At 45.2% G+C, this 18,847-nt stretch overlaps 1 protein-coding gene across 1 annotated transcript in view; it reads left to right on the top strand.

Annotated features, from left to right (window-relative positions):
- Positions 1-1,551: 1,551 nt before the first annotated feature.
- LOC311145587 (inverted formin-2-like) overlaps positions 1,552-18,847 on the top strand; it is a 32,170-nt gene continuing 14,874 nt past the window's right edge. Inside the window, exons 1-2 of the mRNA XM_084181863.1 lie at positions 1,552-1,688; positions 16,879-17,290. Coding sequence (XP_084037989.1) covers positions 16,894-17,290 — 397 coding nt within the window. The 5' untranslated portion in view covers positions 1,552-1,688; positions 16,879-16,893. The remainder of the gene's footprint in view (positions 1,689-16,878; positions 17,291-18,847) is intronic.

Raw genomic sequence — 18,847 nt, 5'->3', positions numbered from 1 at the left:
TGATCCAATAACTTTCAAAAGATTGTTCCGAAGTTTGCCCCCAAAATCTATTTTCCCACCATTTTTTTTGTATTTTCACATGAATTAAGCCACACAAAAACGCACATAAACGCACAAAATCTGCTGAAATATTTTTTTTACATATTTGCACGAATTGAGTGTGAGATTGTGTCGCTGTAAACGTGCCCTGCAACAAGCATGAAACAATTTATGGACTAACCAGAAATTTGGGATATCTGTTTATCACAGTGGAGGCTGCTGAGGGGAGGATGGCTCATAATAATGGCTGGAATGGAGCACATGGAATGGCATTAAACACATGGAAACCATGTGACCTTAGTTCGAATGTCAAACCCCATCAGAACCCAAAAGCTTTTACTCCGTTGTTTCTAAACAATGTAATGGTAAACAAACACTGTATGGCTTTAAAACATGGTAAACTTTTGTATTTTAATCTCATGGATGGTCAGTCCTTAAATCCATTTGCCTGGCTACCCAAACTCCTTGCTCCGGCCAAACGCTATGCCACGCCACGGACGTTAGTTCCTTCTCTGCAATGAGCCTGGATCTGATTACCTACCCAACGATTTCTAGAATGGAAATCCATTCTACACCATCTGGTCCCAGAAACCGATGGGTTGGGCCAGAGCCAGGACACACATTGGTATAGCAAGGTTGAAAAAAAAATCGTAATTGTCTTTAATACTCTGATTGGTTAAAGATTATCCAGTGGCTGATGATTTTGCTTTCTAGAACACCCCTCATTTTGAAGTCACCACAAAGGACTTCAATGATGGCAGTCTCAATCAGTGGCGGCGTGGGCGCTTTTGTTGTTGTTTGAACTGCATATTGCCCCGTTAAGGACATTAACTGGCAGAGGTTTAAGCAAAGTATAGTGTCATTGTTTTCAAGAAGGTGTACCCATGGCGAAAGGAGTGGCAGGAGGCAGACTAAGGGCAAGAGCAGGGCAGCCACCTGAGGACAATATTGTGTTGTCATCCTGATTTAGCCTTTCTTCCATCGCAATAGATGTGAGCTTGGACCAAGTTCAGTGAGACTTTTAGATCAAATAGAATCTCAGCGATTTGGAAGCGAGAAAAATAAGCATGGAAAGCTTTCTGGAGTTCTCAGATAGTTTATACCAAGATTATGTTATTTTCTAAATAATAATAATAATTGTTGGAATAAGGTTGTTTTTGTCTCTATTCCACTTGTGTAATAACAATGACCAACCACTCTACATTTGAACGTAACCTTGACGTTCAGTCAGAATTCAGTCTCACAATCACATTCAGTGGGTCTGTAACCAGGAATGACGTTGACAGCGTGTTGGGTGGGTTTCATGTGAAACAAAACCTGTGTGAGAGGTGAGTTCAGACAATCTTAAAACCCCATGCCACAATACAGTATGCTGTCCAGCTGTGCCAGCTAAATTCAGGGCGTGGGAGGGGCCATCCAGTGTTGCCTGAAGCATTGTCACATTACACTCGTGTAAATGGGGAGGTCCAGGACCAAACTGAAATTCCCCTAACTATCCCCACTCATTCTCCACTTAACCTCTAAATACACTGTAGAGAGGTAGCCTGGTAAAGCACGAAAGAAAAAGGCGCTTGGAAGCTGGAAAGGGGTGTAGTCTGGCGCAATCGGAGGACTCGATTCTTCAAGTGGTTATTTTGGCATAAAATCAGGTAAGCAGCGCAGCTGGAAACGCGCGATTTAAGGGGAATTGTATTTTAGCGCATCGGTAGGCTTTTTATGAGAACTTCAGACAACGAAGTGCATTTTTGAAGGCAATCGTTCCAGTAGGCAATGTGAGTTATCTGAATTCGACATTATAAGCTGGTGACAGGTTTTCCCGTTATGTTCCCGGTGCCACCATGAATATGGGAGCCGTCAAGAGCGTAAAATAAAGACGGTGCCACAACATTGGAATCCGTAGGACTAGAGTACTTACTTCACTTGATTATCAACCAGAAACATATTTTCTGTTCCAAAGAGTAATATTACTGTCATAAGTCTAGCCTACCTGTATTGATAATTATCTAACAGATGGCAATTCATCTAATGGACATCACATCCCCCATTATCTCCTGTTTATTTTAACAGATTATTACAACAGGAGTGAATATCCTGACATAATGCATTTTTGAAATTGGCAAAAATCCCCTTAGTGTTTCCCATAGACACGAGGACTGCTTGTGGGTGATGCAGGTCAGGTTACATTAATGGAGTCTGTTGGTCCCTTTTGACAGAAACACAGACAGATGTGGTCTAATATAATATAAATTATATACATATAGCTTATGATGCATTTTTAACATATTCACATCCAGCTAATAAAATCATGCTTGTTGCATTGCACTGTTTAACTGTAACCCGGTTGGGATACACTGTCCAAATTCAGTTGGAGACCTCAGCCCTGTTTATATAAGGCTCTGCCTATTAACATCACTCTCTGGTGTCCCTTTTCATCCAAGCACCTCTATCAAGTTATTTTTCAAGGCAAGGCATGCTCAAAGTCATCATTAGAACCAGCAGGGCCGGTTCCAGGCATAAGTGACTTAAGTGGACGCTTATGGCCCCCCGGCTGCTAGGGGGCCCCTGGCCAAAATAATATCAATAAATATAGAATGAAATTTGCTTGTGCATCAGCAGTTTTTCTCTTGTTATGTCAGTCACTGAATTAATTAGCCATGTCAGGTAACAGTTTTTAGATTGGTAGTTAGTCTAGCCAGATATCTAAACTTGTGGTAATCATGGCCGAATAACGACCGGGCATGTAGGGCACGTGCCCAAGGGCCCTGACCTCCAGAGGGATCACATTGATTTTGTTAGTCATTCCCACTCAGATATCATATTAACATGGCATAAGTCATTACAAAAGGGGTGTCCACATTGCAAATTTGGTAGAATTGGCTTGGTGCGGGGAGCAGGAACAGGCCGGACCGGGCTGGCGACGCGCACCACTGGCTTGGTGCGGGGAGCAGGAACGGGCCGGACCGGGCTGACGACGCGCACCACTGGCTTGGTGCGGGGAACAGGAACAGGCCGGACCGGGCTGACGACGCGCACCATTGGCTTGGTGCGGGGAGCAGGAACAGGCCGGACCGGGCTGGCGACGCGCACCACTGGCTTGGTGCGAGGGGCAGGAACAGGCCGGACCGGGCTGACGACGCGCACCACAGGCTTGGTGCGAGGGACAGGAACAGGCCGGACCGGGCTGGCGACGCGCACCACAGGCTTAGTGCGAGGGACAGGAACAGGCCGGACCGGGCTGGCGACGCGCACCACTGGCTTGGTGCGGGGAGCAGGAACGGGCCGGACCGGGCTGGCGACGCGCACCACTGGCTTGGTGCGGGGAGCAGGAACGGGCCGGACCGGGCTGACGACGCGCACCACTTGCTTGGTTCGGAGAACAGGAACAGGCCGGACTGGGCTGACGACGCGCACCATTGGCTTGGTGCGGGGAGCAGGAACAGGCCGGACTGGGCTGGCGACGCGCACCACTGGCTTGGTGCGAGGGGCAGGAACAGGCCGGACCGGGCTGACGACGCGCACCACAGGCTTGGTGCGAGGAACAGGAACAGGCCGGACCGGGCTGGCGACGCGCACCACAGGCTTGGTGCGGGGAGCAGGAACAGGCCGGACCGGGCTGGCGACGCGCACCACAGGCTTGGTGCGGGGAGCAGGAACTGGCCGGACCGGGCTGGCGACGCGCACCACAGGCTTGGTGCGGGGAGCAGGAACAGGCCGGACCGGGCTGGCGACGCGCACCACAGGCTTGGTGCGGGGAGCAGGAACTGGCCGGACCGGGCTGGCGACGCGCACCACAGGCTTGGTGCGGGGAGCAGGAACAGGCCGGACCGGGCTGGCGACACGCACCACAGGCTTGGTGCGGGGAGCAGGAACAGGCCGGACCGGGCTGTGGAGACGGACTGGAGGTCTGGAGCGGAGAGCTGACACAACCCGTCCTGGCTGAATGCCTATTTCCACACAATCTGTGTGAGGCATCAGCACAGGACGTACAGGGCTGTGCACTTGTACTGGCACTACAGCACGTGGCACTGGCGCAGGATATCTGGGACCGAGGAGGGGTACTGGAGGCCACGAGCGTTGAGCCGGCACACTCCGTCCTGGCTGCATGCCCACCTTAGCACGACACTTGCGTGGTGCTAGCACAGGACGTACAGGACTGTGCCGGAACACTCGCGGCACAGTACGTGGCTCCGCATAACACGGAACCTGCCCAGTCTCACGCTGCCTAGCCTGAGTACGGGGAGTTGGCTCTGCTCTACCTCTAGGCTCCGCCAACCACCCTTCCAGCCCCCCAAACCTGGTGGCCTCCTCTCCTAGTCCGCCGATTCGCCCTGTAGCTGCCTCCAGCAGCCCCGTCGTCCACGCCGTGTGCCCCCCCAAAAAAATTATTGGGGTTGCCTCTCGCGTGTCCGTCGTCGGCACGGTTGGCGCCGTTTCTCCTCTCCTGCCTGGGCATTTACTTTTGCCCATGGCCCTCTGCCCGCGAATATGTCCTCCCAAGACCACCATTCGCCCACCTGGGACATCGCCAACTTCTCCTCCTGGGCACGCTGCTTGGTCCTCTGGTGGTGGGATCTTCTGTCACGATCGTCGACAGATGAAGCGGACCAAGGCGCAGAGTGATAAGCGTACATTCTTTATTTGTGTACACACACGAACCAAAACAATAAACCAAACGATACGTGAAGTCCTAGGTTATACACAAAACCTTACGGAACAAGATCCCACAAAACTAACATGCCAAAAGGCTGCCTAAGTATTGGCCCCAATCAGAGACAACGAGCTACAGCTGTCTCTGATTGGGAACCACCCTGGCCAACATAGATATAAACGATCTAGAACGAAAAACATAGAAAACTAAACAATGAAAATCCACACCCTGGCTCAACATTTAAGAGTCCCCAGAGCCAGGGCGTGACAGTAGCGCCTTGTGGTTGGATGCCGAGCAGTTGCCATACCAAGTGTTGATGCAACCAGTCAGGATGTTCTCGATTTTGCAGCTGTAGAACTCAGGATCTGAGGACCCATGCCAAATATTTTCAGCCTCCTGAGGGGGAATAGGCATTGTCGTGCCCTCTTCACGACTGTCTTGGTGTGTTTGGACCATGATAGGTCCTTAGTGATGTGGACATCAAAGAACTTGAAACTCTCGACCCACTCCACTTCAGCCCTGTCGATGTAAATGGGTGGGTACTCGTGGATACTATTTTATGTCCAGTATGAAGGAAGTTAGAGGTTGTTTCATGAGCCAATGCTAAATAACGTTAGCACAATGACTCGAAGTCTCTGGGTATATACTAGCATGGATACCCATAGACTTTAGCGTCTGCTAAATGGCATATTATTGTGCTAACACTAGTTAGCAATTGCTCCAGCGCTAGTTAGCAACTTCTTTTAAACTGCACACAGAGACAGAAAAATGGTATTCATGAGTTCATCTGACTCTGTGGGAGTAGATACAGTAAAGGGCCTCATTCTCAAAATACCAAAGTATCCCTTTAAATAGTCACCACTAGCCGGCCTCCGCCCAGTTCCCTGCCCTGAACTTTAGTCACTGTTACTAGCCGGCTACCACCCGGTACTCAACCCTGCACCTTAAAGACTGCTGCCGTATGTACATAGTCATTGGACACTGGTCACTTTAATAATGTTTGCATACTTTTTTACCCACTTCATATTTATATACTATATTCTAGTCAAGGCTCATCCTATATAACTACTGCTGTCACACCTTTTCTATTCATATACTGTCCATAATGTCTATACACACCATCATATACACTCAGTGGCCAGTTTATTAGGTTCACAAAAAGGGTTCGCTCCTACAGACAGTGAGTCACGTGGCCGTGGCTTGCTATATAAAGGCAGACAGGCATCGAGGCATTCAGTTACTGTTTGATTTAATGTTATAATGGGCAAAACGAGTGACCTAAGCGACTTTGAGCGTGGTATGATCGTCGGTGCCAGGCGCACCGGTTACAGTATCTCAGAAACGGCCGGCCTCCTGGGCTTTTCACGCACGACAGTGTCTAGGGTTTACCGAGAATGGTGCGACAAACCAAAAACATCCAGTCAACGGCAGTCCTGTGGGCGAAAACAGTTAGTTGATGAGAGGTTGAAGGAGAATGACAAGACTCGTGCAAGCTAACCAGTGTTCCACAAACAGGCAAATAACAGTGCAGTACAACAGTGATGTGCAGAACGGCAATTCGGAACACACAACCCGTCGGTCCTTGTCACGGATGGACTATTGCAGCAGACGACAACACCGGGTTCCACTCCTATCAGCTAAAAACAAGAAGTAGTGGCTCCAGTGTACAAGCGATCACCAACACTGGACAATTGAGGAGTGGAAAAACATTGCCTCGTCCAACAAATCCAGGTTCCTGTTGCATCATGCTGATGGCAGTGTCAAGATTTGGTGTAAGCAGCATGAGTCCATGGCCCCATCCTGCCTGGTATCAGCAGTACAGGCTGGTGGCGGTGGTGTAATGGTGTGGGGAATGTTGTCCTGGCACACGTTAGGATCCTTGATACCAATTGAGCAATGTTTCCATGCGCCGAAGAATTCAGGCTGTTCTGGAGGCTAAGGGGGGTCCGACCCAGTACTACAGTAGATGGGTGTACTTAATAAACTGGCTACTGAGTGTACGTGTGCATTTATATTCCGGACTCCTTCTAATATTTATATATTTCCTAATTCCTTTCTTTAACATTTTTGGATTTGTGTGTATTGTTTTGTATTGTGTGGTACTACTGCACTATTGGAGCTAGGAAAATAAGCATTTCGCTACACCTGCGATAACATTAGCAAAATATGGTTACGTGACCAATAACATTTTATTTGACTTGATTTGATAACAACATGGCCATAAGCCATAATGTCTCCATGGCCAAATTTCTTAGACTAAATAACCTGAATCTGAAGACCATGAGAAATAAGTCCAAATAGTTCCATCAGACATCTGCTCTGGTGAACACACAGGTCTTAACATTGCAGTCAATAACATGAACATGGTTTAAATTCAACCTCTTCAAACAAGCAACGTTAATGAAGATAGTGAGAAATGTATTACAGGCTACTAGTTCTAGAAAATGTATACCAGATGTGAAATCTCTCATTACTACTCCTAGTAGTGCAAGTGAGGAGATGGACATTGCAACACAATGTTTTTTGGGGGGCAAATAAGTCACAGATACAATTATATTAAATAGGCTGATTAGAGATGCTCAAACAACAAAGGACATCAAAGGATAATCCCAGGCAATCAAGCTTGATCTTTCATAGTTATCTGTTTTTGAATTCGTTTTTCTTGTGGATTAAGTCTGCATTATGGAAACATGACAGTCAACTAAACTGTAGGCAGCCATGTTTTTTCTGAGACATAACTGAGATGACCTGGGTCTCTCACTCATGGTCAAGTCTGGCATTCCAGTGACAGCAAATATGATAAATTCCATAAACACTGGGCTTCATGTGGCTCAATTCTTACCCCAGCCATGATGTCGTTTATTTACTTTCTTCTGTTTGGCTTACACAAAAGCCCCCTGCACTGAAAGTGATAAGAACAAACTCATAGATTGTTCGAATCTTTCCATTGCAAATGCAGACAGATCTATCTACGCTGTATGCGTGGGCTGAGTGCAAGGAAATCAATAGGATAATATTTTAGTAGAATAGTGTGTTGGGTTGTTTGAATGTAGGCTGCTTCCCTTGAGTACAGTAGGAGTGTATTCCTGACCTGCAGTGAGTAAGCCAATGTGGGTGTGGCAATGTGGGAGCTGTCACTGAGCATGAACAATGTGCAGAAGCAACAAGCTAATAAAGAATGTCCCTTTCTCCCTTTTTATCTAGATGACCCACAACTGGTCCAGATGTATGTTTATAAACATAAGCTCTCTATAACTGAGGGCAGGTCAGCATTGTGTAAGAAACAACATTTTAAAAAGAGGAACACCAAATCTTGTTGTGGCAGCATGTTTTGCTTGTGTTTCCTGTCTCAGGAAAGTCCTTCCCTTCCTAGTTCCTACTGAAAAGTGCCTGACCCATGTTGGAAAGTCCTGCTGACTTATCAAGGAAACCCTGCATGACATTAATGTATTTCTGATGTACTTCCCCTGTGTCCATGACTGTGTTCATGACTGATGTGGTGGAATTCACCAAGACCAAAACATTCTGGGTCTTTCCAAGAAATGAATACCTTTTGCGTTTCTTTGATATTTTAAGTAGATATTGTGCAAAAATATTGCATTTTAAAAGCCTGTTACAGTGCCTTGCAAAAGTATTCATCCCCATTGGCGTTTTTCCTATTTTGTTGCATTACAACCTCTAATTTAAATGCATTTTTATTTGGATTTCATGTAATGGACATACACAAAATAGTCCAAATTGGTGAAGTGAAAATAAAAAAAATAAAAAGTTTAAAACAATTATACAAAATAAATAACGGAAAAGTGGTGCGTGCATATGTATTCACCCCCTTTGCTATGAAGCCCCTAAATAAGATCTGGTGCAACCAATCACCTTCAGAAGTCACATAATTAGTTAAATAAAGTCCACCTGTGTGCAATCTAAATGTCACATGATCTGTCACATGATCTCAGTATATATATATACACCTGTTCTGAAAGGCCCCAGAGTCTGCAACACCATTAAGCAAGGGGCAACACCAAGCAAGCGACACCATGAAGACCAAGGAGCTCTCCAAACAGGTCAGGGACAAAGTTGTGAAGTTAAATGAAAAAAAAAACTTGTTTAAAATAATTCGAAAAAATAAATACCGGAAAAGTGGTGCATGCATATGTATTCACCCCCTTTGCTATGAAGCCCCTAAATAAGATCTGGTGCAACCAATTACCTTCAGAAGTCACATAATTAGTTAAATATAGTCCACCTGTGTGCAATCTAAATGTCACATGATCTGTCACATGATCTCAGTATATATACACCTGCAAGCGACACCATGAAGACCAAGGAGCTCTCCAAACAGGTCAGGAACAAAGTTGTGGAGAAGTACAGATCAGGGTTGGGTTATAAAAAAAATATCAGAAACTTTTAACATCCCACGGAGCACCATTGAATCCATTATTAAAAAATGGAAAGAATATGGTACCACAACAAACCTGCCAAGAGAGGGCCGCCCACCAAAACTCACGGACCAGGCAAGGAGGGCATTAATCAGAGAGGCAACAGACACCAAAGATAACCCTGAAGGAGCTGCAAAGCTCCACAGCGGCGATTGGAGTATCTGTCCATAGGACCACTTTAAGCCGTACACGCCACAGAGATGGGATTTACGGAAGAGTAGCCAGAAAAAAGCCATTGCTTAAAGAACAAAATAAGCAAACACATTTGGTGTTCGCCAAAAGGCATGTGGGAGACTCCCCAAACATATGGAAGAAGGTACTCTGGTCAGATGAGACTAAAATTGAGCTATTTGGCCATCAAGGAAAACGCTATGTCTGGCGCAAACCTAACACCTCTCATCACCATGGGAACACCATCCCCACAATGAAGCATGGTGGTGGCAGCATCATGCTGTGGTGATGATTTTCATTGGCAGGAACTAGGAAACTGGACAGAATTTAAGGAATGATGGATGGCGCTAAATACAGGGAAATTCTTGAGGGAAACCTGTTTCAGTCTTCCAGAGATTTGAGACCGGGAAGGAGGTTCACCTTCCAGCAGGACAATGACCCTAAGCATACTGCTAAAGCAACTCTCGAGTGGTTTAAGAGGAAACATTTAAATGTCTTGGAATGGCCTAGTCAAAGCCCAGACCTCAATCTAATTGAGAATCTGTGGTATGACTTAAAGATTGCTGTACACCAGCGGAACCCATCCAACTTGAAGGAGCTGGAGCAGTTTTGCCTTGAAGAATGGGCAAAAATCCCAGTGGCTAGATGTGCCAAGCTTATAGAGATGTACCCCAAGAGACTTGCAGCTGTAATTGCTGCAAAAGGTGGCTCTACAAAGTATTTCCTTTGGAGGGGTGAATAGCTATGCACGCTCAAGTTTTCAGTTTTATTGTCTTATTTCTTGTTTGTTTCACAATAAAACATATTTTGCATCTTCAAAGTGGTAGGCATGTTGTGTAAACCAAATGATACAAGCCCCCCAAAAAATCTATTTTAATTCTAGGTTGTATGGCAACAAAATAGGAAAAATGCCAAAGGGGGTGAATACTTTCGCAAGCCACTGTATACTCAAGCATCTGAACACCTTACAAGGATCTACAATCTATTCAACTGTACAAAGTGATGTACAGTAGGGTCCATGGTAAATAGAAGGGTCGTTCCACCAATTCTGTGCCTTTTGAGTAGTGTAACTTGGTGAATTGTTTTATTTTATTTCACCAAATGTTACCATTCTGTCATAAAGAGCACATGTTCAATAGAAAACATGTTTTCCCATCTCAGTAAGTGCCTATTAAGTGCCAAATAAAGTAACAAGGTTGACGACTTCATCTTAAATCATCCACAAATCCCCTTGTGACAGGGAGAATCAAAGTATGTATTATTATTTTATTTTATTTTTATGGTGCTGCAGTGGATAGTGGCCATTTTACGGGCTCCTGACCAATTCTGCTATTTCGTTTTTTTATGCTAATCTTCACTTTTTTTGTACATAATGTCTCCTCCATCACTTCCTATGACCCAAAATGGCTTCTGGACATCAGAACAGTGATCACTAACCTCGATTTGGATGAAGATTTCTACTTCAACGAGTCGGCAGCTCTGGACGTAATGCTTACTCTGGACCAAGCTCTAATCCCCGGAACTCGAAAGAGGAAGCGGCAGTGAAAAAGAGGCAGGCGAGGCGGCCTCCTAGCGGGATTATGTCAGCAAACAAATAGGCCGCCATTGCCCTATGTACTGTTGGCGAATGTGCAGTCACTGGAGAACAAACTGGATGAACTCAGTTCGAGACTATCCTATCAACGGGACCTAAAGAACTGTACTATTATATGTTTCTCTGAGTCTTGGCTGAACAAGGACATGGATAATATATATCTCGCGGGTTTCTCCATGCATCGTCTAGAACAGACGGCAGCCTCGGGTAGGTAAGCTTAATGGGGAGGGGTGGGCCCTTTAATAAGGTGGATGAACATAGTGCCCTCGTTTGGGTGTAGGGTCTGATCAGACCATACGTACATATCCAAACCAGAATCCATGAATAACAGGCAACATCCGCACTGAGCTAAAGGCTAGAGCTTCCACTTTCAAGCAGTGGGACACTAATCTGGATGCTTATAAGAAATCCTGCTACGACCTCCGATGAGCCATCAAACAGGCAAAGCGTCAATACAGGGCTAAGATCGAATGCTACTACGCCAGCTTTTACGCTTGTTGGATATGGCAGGGCTTGCAAACTATGACGGATTACAAAGGAAAACCCAGCTGCGAGCTGCCCAGTGACACAAGCCAACCAGACAATAATAATAATAATAATAATATGCCATTTAGCCAGCTAAATACCTTCTATGCTCGCTTCGAGGCAAGCAACAATGAACCATGCATGAGAGCACCAGCTGTTCCGGACGACTGTGTGATCTCGCTCTCTGTAGCCGATGTAAGTAAGACCTTTAAACAGGTTAACGTTTACAGCGGGGCCAGATGGATTCCCAGGACGCATACTCAAAGCATGTGCTGATGTCTTCACTGACATTTTCAAACCGTCCCTGACCCAGTCTGTAATACCTACATGTTTCAAGCAGACTACCATAGTCCATGTGCCCAAGAAAGCCAAGGTAACATGTCTAAATGATTATCGCCTAGTAGCACTCACATCTGTAGCCATGAAATGCTTTGAAAAACTGATCATGGCTCACATCAACCCATCATCCCAGACACCCTGGACCCACTCCAATTTGCATACCGCCCCAACAGATCCATAGATGACATAATCTCTAATGCACTCCACACTGCCCTCTCCCACCTGGATAAAGGGAACAACTATGTGAGAATGTTGTTCATTGACTACAGCTCAGCGTTCAACACCATAGTGCCCTCCAAACTCATCACTAAGCTAAGGACCCTGGGACTGAACACCTCCCTCTGCAACTGGATACTGGACTTCCTGATGGGCCGCCCCCAGGTAGTCAGGCTAGGCAACAACACATCCGCCACACTGACCCTCAACACGGGGGCCCCTCAGGGGTGTGCTTAGTCCCCTCCTGTATTCTCTGTTCACCCATGACTGCGTGGCTGTGCACGACTCCAACACCATCATTAAGTTTGCTGACGACACGATGGTGGTAGGCCTGATCACCGACAAGGATGAGAAAGCCTTTAGGGAGGATGTCCTCCATTCAGATTTATATAATTTTCCATGTGGTCTATATTAAAGGGCCCACCCCTGCCCATTAAGCTTACCTACCCGAGGCTGCCGTCTGGTCTAGATGATGCATGGAGAAAACGGCGAGATATATATTATCCATGTCCTTGTTCAGCCAAGACTCAGAGAAACATATAATAGTACAGTTCTTTAGGTCCCGTTGATAGGATAGTCTCGAATGGAGTTCATCCAGTTTGTTCTCCAGTGACTGCACATTCGCCAACAGTACATAGGGCAATGGTGGCCTATTTGTTTGCCGACCTAATCCCGTTAGGAGGCCGCCTCGCCTGCCTATTTTTCACTGCCGCTTCCTCTTTCGAGTTCCGGGGATTAGAGCTTGGTCCAGAGTAAGCATAACGTCCAGAGCTGCCGACTCATTGAAGGAGAAATCTTCAACGAGGTTAGTGATCACTGTTCTGATGTCCAGAAGCCATTTGGGGTCATAGGAAGTGATGGAGGAGACATTATGTACAAAAAAAGTGAAGATTAGCATAAAAAAACGAAATAGCAGAATTGGTCAGGAGCCCGTAAAATGGCCACTATCCACTGCAGCACCATAAAAATAAAATAAAATAAAATAATAATACATACTTTGATTCTCCCTGTCACAAGGGGATTTGTGGATGATTTAAGATGAAGTCGTCAACCTTGTTACTTTATTTGGCACTTAATAGGCACTTACTGAGATGGGAAAACATGTTTTCTATTGAACATGTGCTCTTTATGACAGAATGGTAACATTTGGTGAAATAAAATAAAATAATTCACCAAGTTACACTACTCAAAAGGCACAGAATTGGTGGAACGACCCTTCTATTTACCATGGACCCTACTGTACATCACTTTGTACAGTTGAATAGATTGTAGATCCTTGTAAGGTGTTCAAATGCTTGAGTATACAGTGGCTTGTGAAAGTATTCACCCCCCTTGGCATTTTTCCTATTTTGTTGCCTTACAACCTGGAATTAAAATGGATTTGGGGGGGGGGGTTGTATCATTTGGTTTACACAATATGCCTACCACTTTGAAGATGCAAAATATGTTTTATTGTGAACAAACAAGAAATAAGACAAAAAAACAGAAAACTTGAGCGTGCATAGCTATTCACCCCCCCAAAGGAAATACTTGGAAGAGCCACCTTTTGCAGCAATTACAGCTGCAAGTCTCTTGGGGTACATCTCTATATCCTTGGCACATCTAGCCACTGGGATTTTTGCCCATTCTTCAAGGCAAAACTGCTCCAGCTCCTTCAAGTTGGATGGGTTCCGCTGGTGTGCAGCAATCTTTAAGTCATACCACAGATTCTCAATTGGATTGAGGTCTGGGCTTTGACTAGGCCATTCCAAGACATTTAAATGTTTCCCCTTAAACCACACGAGTGTTGCTTTAGCAGTATGTTTAGGGTCATTGTCCTGCTGGAAGGTGAACCTCCTTCCCAGTCTCAAATCTCTGGAAGACTGAAACAGGTTTCCCTCAAGAATTTCCCTATATTTAGCGCCATCCATCATTCCTTCAATTCTGACCAGTTTCCCAGTCCCTGCCGATGGAAAACATCCCCACAGCATGATGCTGCCACCACCATGCTTCACTGTGGGGATGGTGTTCTCGGGGTGATGAGAGGTGTTGGGTTTGCGCCAGACATAGCGTTTTCCTTGATGGCCAAAAAGCTCAATTTTAGTCTCATCTGACCAGAGTACCTTCTTCCATATGTTTGGAGAGTCTCCCACATGCCTTTTGGCAAACACCAAATGTGTTTGCTTATTTTGTTCTTTAAGCAATGGCTTTTTTCTGGCCACTCTTCCGTAAAGCCCAGCTCTGTGGAGTGTACGGCTTAAAGTGGTCCTATGGACAGATACTCCAATCTCCGCTGTGGAGCTTTGCAGCTCCTTCAGAGTTATCTTTGGTCTCTTTGTTGAGTCTTTGATGAATGCCCTCCTTGCCTGGTCCGTGAGTTTTGGTGGGCGGCCCTCTCTTGGCAGGTTTGTTGTGGTACCATATTCTTTCCATTTTTTAATAATGGATTCAATGGTGCTCCGTGGGATGTTAAAAGTTTCTGATATTTTTTTTATAACCCAACCCTGATCTGTACTTCTCCACAACTTTGTTCCTGACCTGTTTGGAGAGCTCCTTGGTCTTCATGGTGTCGCTTGCAGGTGTATATATACTGAGATCATGTGACAGATCATGTGACATTTAGATTGCACACAGGTGGACTATATTTAACTAATTATGTGACTTCTGAAGGTAATTGGTTGCACCAGATCTTATTTAGGGGCTTCATAGCAAAGGGGGTGAATACATATGCATGCACCACTTTTCCGGTATTTATTTTTTCGAATTATTTTAAACAAGTAATTTTTTTCATTTAACTTCACAAATTTGGACTATTTTGTGTATGTCCATTACATGAAATAAAAATAAAATTTCATTTAAATTACAGGTTGTAATGCAACAAAATAGAAAAAACGCCAAGGGGGATGAATACTTTTGCAAGGCAGCCAGTGAAGAAGGAGACATTCCACCCTATCACGTTTCAGGAGAAGACCCAGATGCAGACAGTGTCGAAGTAACAAAACGTTTATTACAAAAACAGGGGGCAGACAAATGACAGGTCAAGTGCAGGCAGAGGTCAGTAATCCAGATCAGAGTCCTAAAGGTACAGAACAGCAGGCAGTCTCATGGCAGGCAGAATGGTCAAAACCAGAAACACAGGAACTTGAGCCAGGGGAAAACCGCTGGTAGGCTTGACAAAACAAAACAAACTGGCAACAGACAAACAGAGAACACAGGTATAAATACACTGGGGATAACGGGGAAGATGGGCGACACCTGGAGGGGGGTGGAACAGATCATTCTGTAGCTAATGAACAGAGCTCTTTGACGGAGGATGCATAGGCCTGTTGTGAAAGGGCATTGTTTGCCTGGTTGCAACGGTAACACTGTCACACTGGCAGCCCAAGTCAGAGAGAATCAGCCCCCGCCACAAACGTGTCTGGAACAGAACAGCTCCTGCCTGTTGAATTATAGGGAACTTGAGAACTGAATGGAAATCCAATTTGTAGGAGTTTACAGTTTCTTGCATTTTAGAGTTAACTTGAGTTCCATGTAAATTCCCACTGTGGTGGAATCTTATCATCAGTACCCAGTGTTTTTACCCTTTTGTTATTCTGTGTAGTGTGTTTAATGAGAACCTTTTATGTTAAACTCAACACAGAAACATAATTGAAATTCCTTAGCTAGGCCATGTGTTGCAGAGCTGCGTGCAGAGCTGCAATTTTGTTGTTTATATTTATCCTCTCCAACACCATCTGTTTAGGTTAGTCTTGCCAAGTGTGATATAATGAAAGGCTTTTTGGGAGGAGAATTTTACCCATACTTTTGTTAATTAGATTGCTGGATCAGCACATGTCACACTTTGCAACTACAGATTAAGTGTTTATAGATTTCTGGGATTTTCACCCTTTTTCAGACTCAATCCCTACCCTGTTGTTTCTGAGTCAGTATAGATGCTTGCATACACCGATTTCCAGTGGTGGCTGGTGGCACTTTAAATGGGGAGGACAGGCTCATAGTAATGGCTGGAACGGAATATATTGAATGGTCTCAAACACATCAAACACCTGGTTCCATTCACTCCATTCCATTCATTATTATGAGCCGTCCTCCCCTTACCAGCCTCCTCTGATGGTTACACATTGCAAGGGATGTTGTCCGTATGTGGGGGTGGGGCAGGTTACTGTGAGGGAGCAGTGTTCTGGGGCTATCCCAGAAAAGGTCACTTGTGTGATCAAAATGTGTGTATTTGTGGTCAAGTGGATGCCACTTATGGTCAAAGATCAGATGAACTTATTAATATCCTGGGTGTTATTTTCTCTTCACAGTGATACTTTTCTTTTGCAGCATATTACTCAAAACCTTGTTTACGGATGTAAATGAAAATAAAGTATATACACAGAATAATATCTCCGATAAATATGCACTGTGTCATGCCTGTCTTTGTGTTTGCTGTTGATTAGCTGACAGTGAGTCACGTCCCTTTCACTGCAGGATTAAGTTTGGATGTTTGGATGTTTGGCAGGACTAATGACGACAGGACTGCTGACATATCTTTCACTTGTCCCACAATGTGCAGAGCTGTCATTTCCTATGAATGTGCTATGTTGTGATAAAGGCCTGCATCCTTTAGACAGGAAAGCCCTGAAACAATTGTAATGTGGACTAGTTGTCCTGCATATTTATGCAAAAGTCCATCTGCAGGTCAAATAGTTTATGGCTTGTTTGCACAAAACCATGCCAATAACAGTTTGACCATCAATGGCAAAATATGATTAACTTTCCACCCTTTTCAGCACTTTATAGTAAGCAGGTTTATGTTTACATTGGACTCTATCAAACAACACTGCAGTCCAGCAAACCAACAGTCTCACTATGACGCTGAACTGAACCTCTTGCCCTGAACCTCTTGCCCTCTTAATTAATTAAACTACCTTCACTTCCCTCCACAGACCCTCTCCATCACCATGTCAGTGAAGTCGGATGGGAAGAGGAAGTGGGCGGCGGTGAGGGGCCATCTGGGCTCCTCCCAGGACTCAGACACCCAGCTGGAGGCCAACCTGGAGAGTGCCGACCCAGAGCTGTGCATATGCATGCTCCAGGTGCCCAGTGTGGTCAACTACTCTGGGCTGAAGCGTCGTCTGGAGGGCAGCGAGGAGTCCTGGATGGTCCAGTTCCTGGAGCTGAGTGGGCTGGACCTGCTTCTGGAGGCCCTGGACAGGCTATCTGGGAGGGGCCGCTCCCGCATCACAGATGCCCTGCTGCAGCTCACCTGTGTCAGCTGTGTCCGGGCCATCATGAACTCCTCGGCTGGGATCCACTTTATCATGGAGAATGAGGGCTACATCCGCAAACTCTCCCAAGGTTCAACAGCACCTAGGAATTAGTTCCACTAATGATTGATTGATTTTATTTCCGTGTCAGACACCAATTGGTGCCCAGCCCGTATGGGCTTATAAGACAGGATATCAAGTATGTGTGCACAATTTTTTTTTACATATATTAAAAATACTGTATATATACAGTACCAGTCAAAAGTTTGGACACACCTACTCTTTCAAGGGTTTTTCTTAATTTTACAATTTTACAAATAACACATATGGAATAATGTAGTAACCAAACAAGTGTTCAACAAATCAAAATATATTTTATATTTGAGATTCTTCAAATAGCCACCCTTTGCCTTGATGACAGCTTTGCACACTCTTGGCATTCTCTCAACCAGCTTCACCTGGAATGCTTTTCCAACAGTCTTGAAGGAGTTCCCACATATGCTGAGCACTTGTTGGCTGCTTTTCCTTCACTCTGCGGTCTGACTCATCCCAAAACCATCTCAATTGGATTGAGGTCGGGGGATTGGGGAGGCCAGGTCATCTGATGCAGCACTCCATCACTCCCCTTCTTAGTCAAATAGCCCGTACACAGCCTGGAGGTGTGTTGGGTCATTGTCCTGTTGAAAAACAAATGATAGTCCCACTAAGCCCAAACCAGATGGGATGGCGTATCGCTGCAGAATGCTGTGGTAGCCATGCAGGTTAAGTGTGCCTTGAATTCTAAATAAATCACAGACAGTGTCACCAGCAAAGCACCCCCACACCATAACACCTCCTGCTCCATGCTTTACGGTGGGAACTACACATGCAGAGATCATCCGTTCACCCACACCGCGTCTCACAAAGACACAGCGGTTGGAACCAAAAATCTCCAATTTGGACTCCAGACCAAAGGACAAATGTCCACCGGTCTAATGTCCATTGCTCGTGTTTATTGGCCCAAGCAGGTCTCTTCTTATTATTGGTGTCCATAGTAGTGGTTTCTTTGCAGCAATTCGACCATTAAGACCTGATTCACACAGTCCCCTCTGAACAGTTGGTGTTGAGATGTGTCTGTGACTTGAACTCTGTGAAGGATTTATTTGGGCTGCAATTTCTGAGGCTGGTAACTCTAATGAATTTATCCTCTGCAGCAGAGGTAAATCTGGGACTTCCATTCCTGTGGCGGTCCTCATGAGAGCCCGTTTAATCATAGCTCTTGAAGGTTTTTGCGACTGCACTTGAAGAAATGTTCAAAGTTCTTGAAATGTTCCGTATTGACTGACCTTCATGTCTTAAAGAAATGATGGACTGTCGTTTCTCTTTGATTATTTGAGCTGTTCTTGCCATAATATGGACTTGGTCTTTTACCAAATAGGGCTATCTTCTGTATACCACCCCTACCTTGTCACAACACAAGTGATTGGCTCAAACGCATTAAGAAGGAAAGAAATTCCTTAAATTAACTTTTAAGAAGGCACACCTGTTAATTGAAATGCATTCCAGGTGACTACCTCATGAAGCTGGTTGAGAGAATGCCAAGAGTGTGCAAAGCTGTCATCAAGGCAAAGGGTGGCTATTTGAAGAATCTCAAATATTAAATATATTC

Source organism: Coregonus lavaretus (genome assembly GCF_964263955.1).
Source record: "Coregonus lavaretus genome assembly, chromosome: 18".
In the NCBI taxonomy this organism is placed as follows: Eukaryota; Metazoa; Chordata; class Actinopteri; order Salmoniformes; family Salmonidae; genus Coregonus; species Coregonus lavaretus.
The sequence above is the reverse complement of the archived record's forward strand: the minus strand, read 5'-3'. Positions and strand labels throughout refer to the sequence as shown.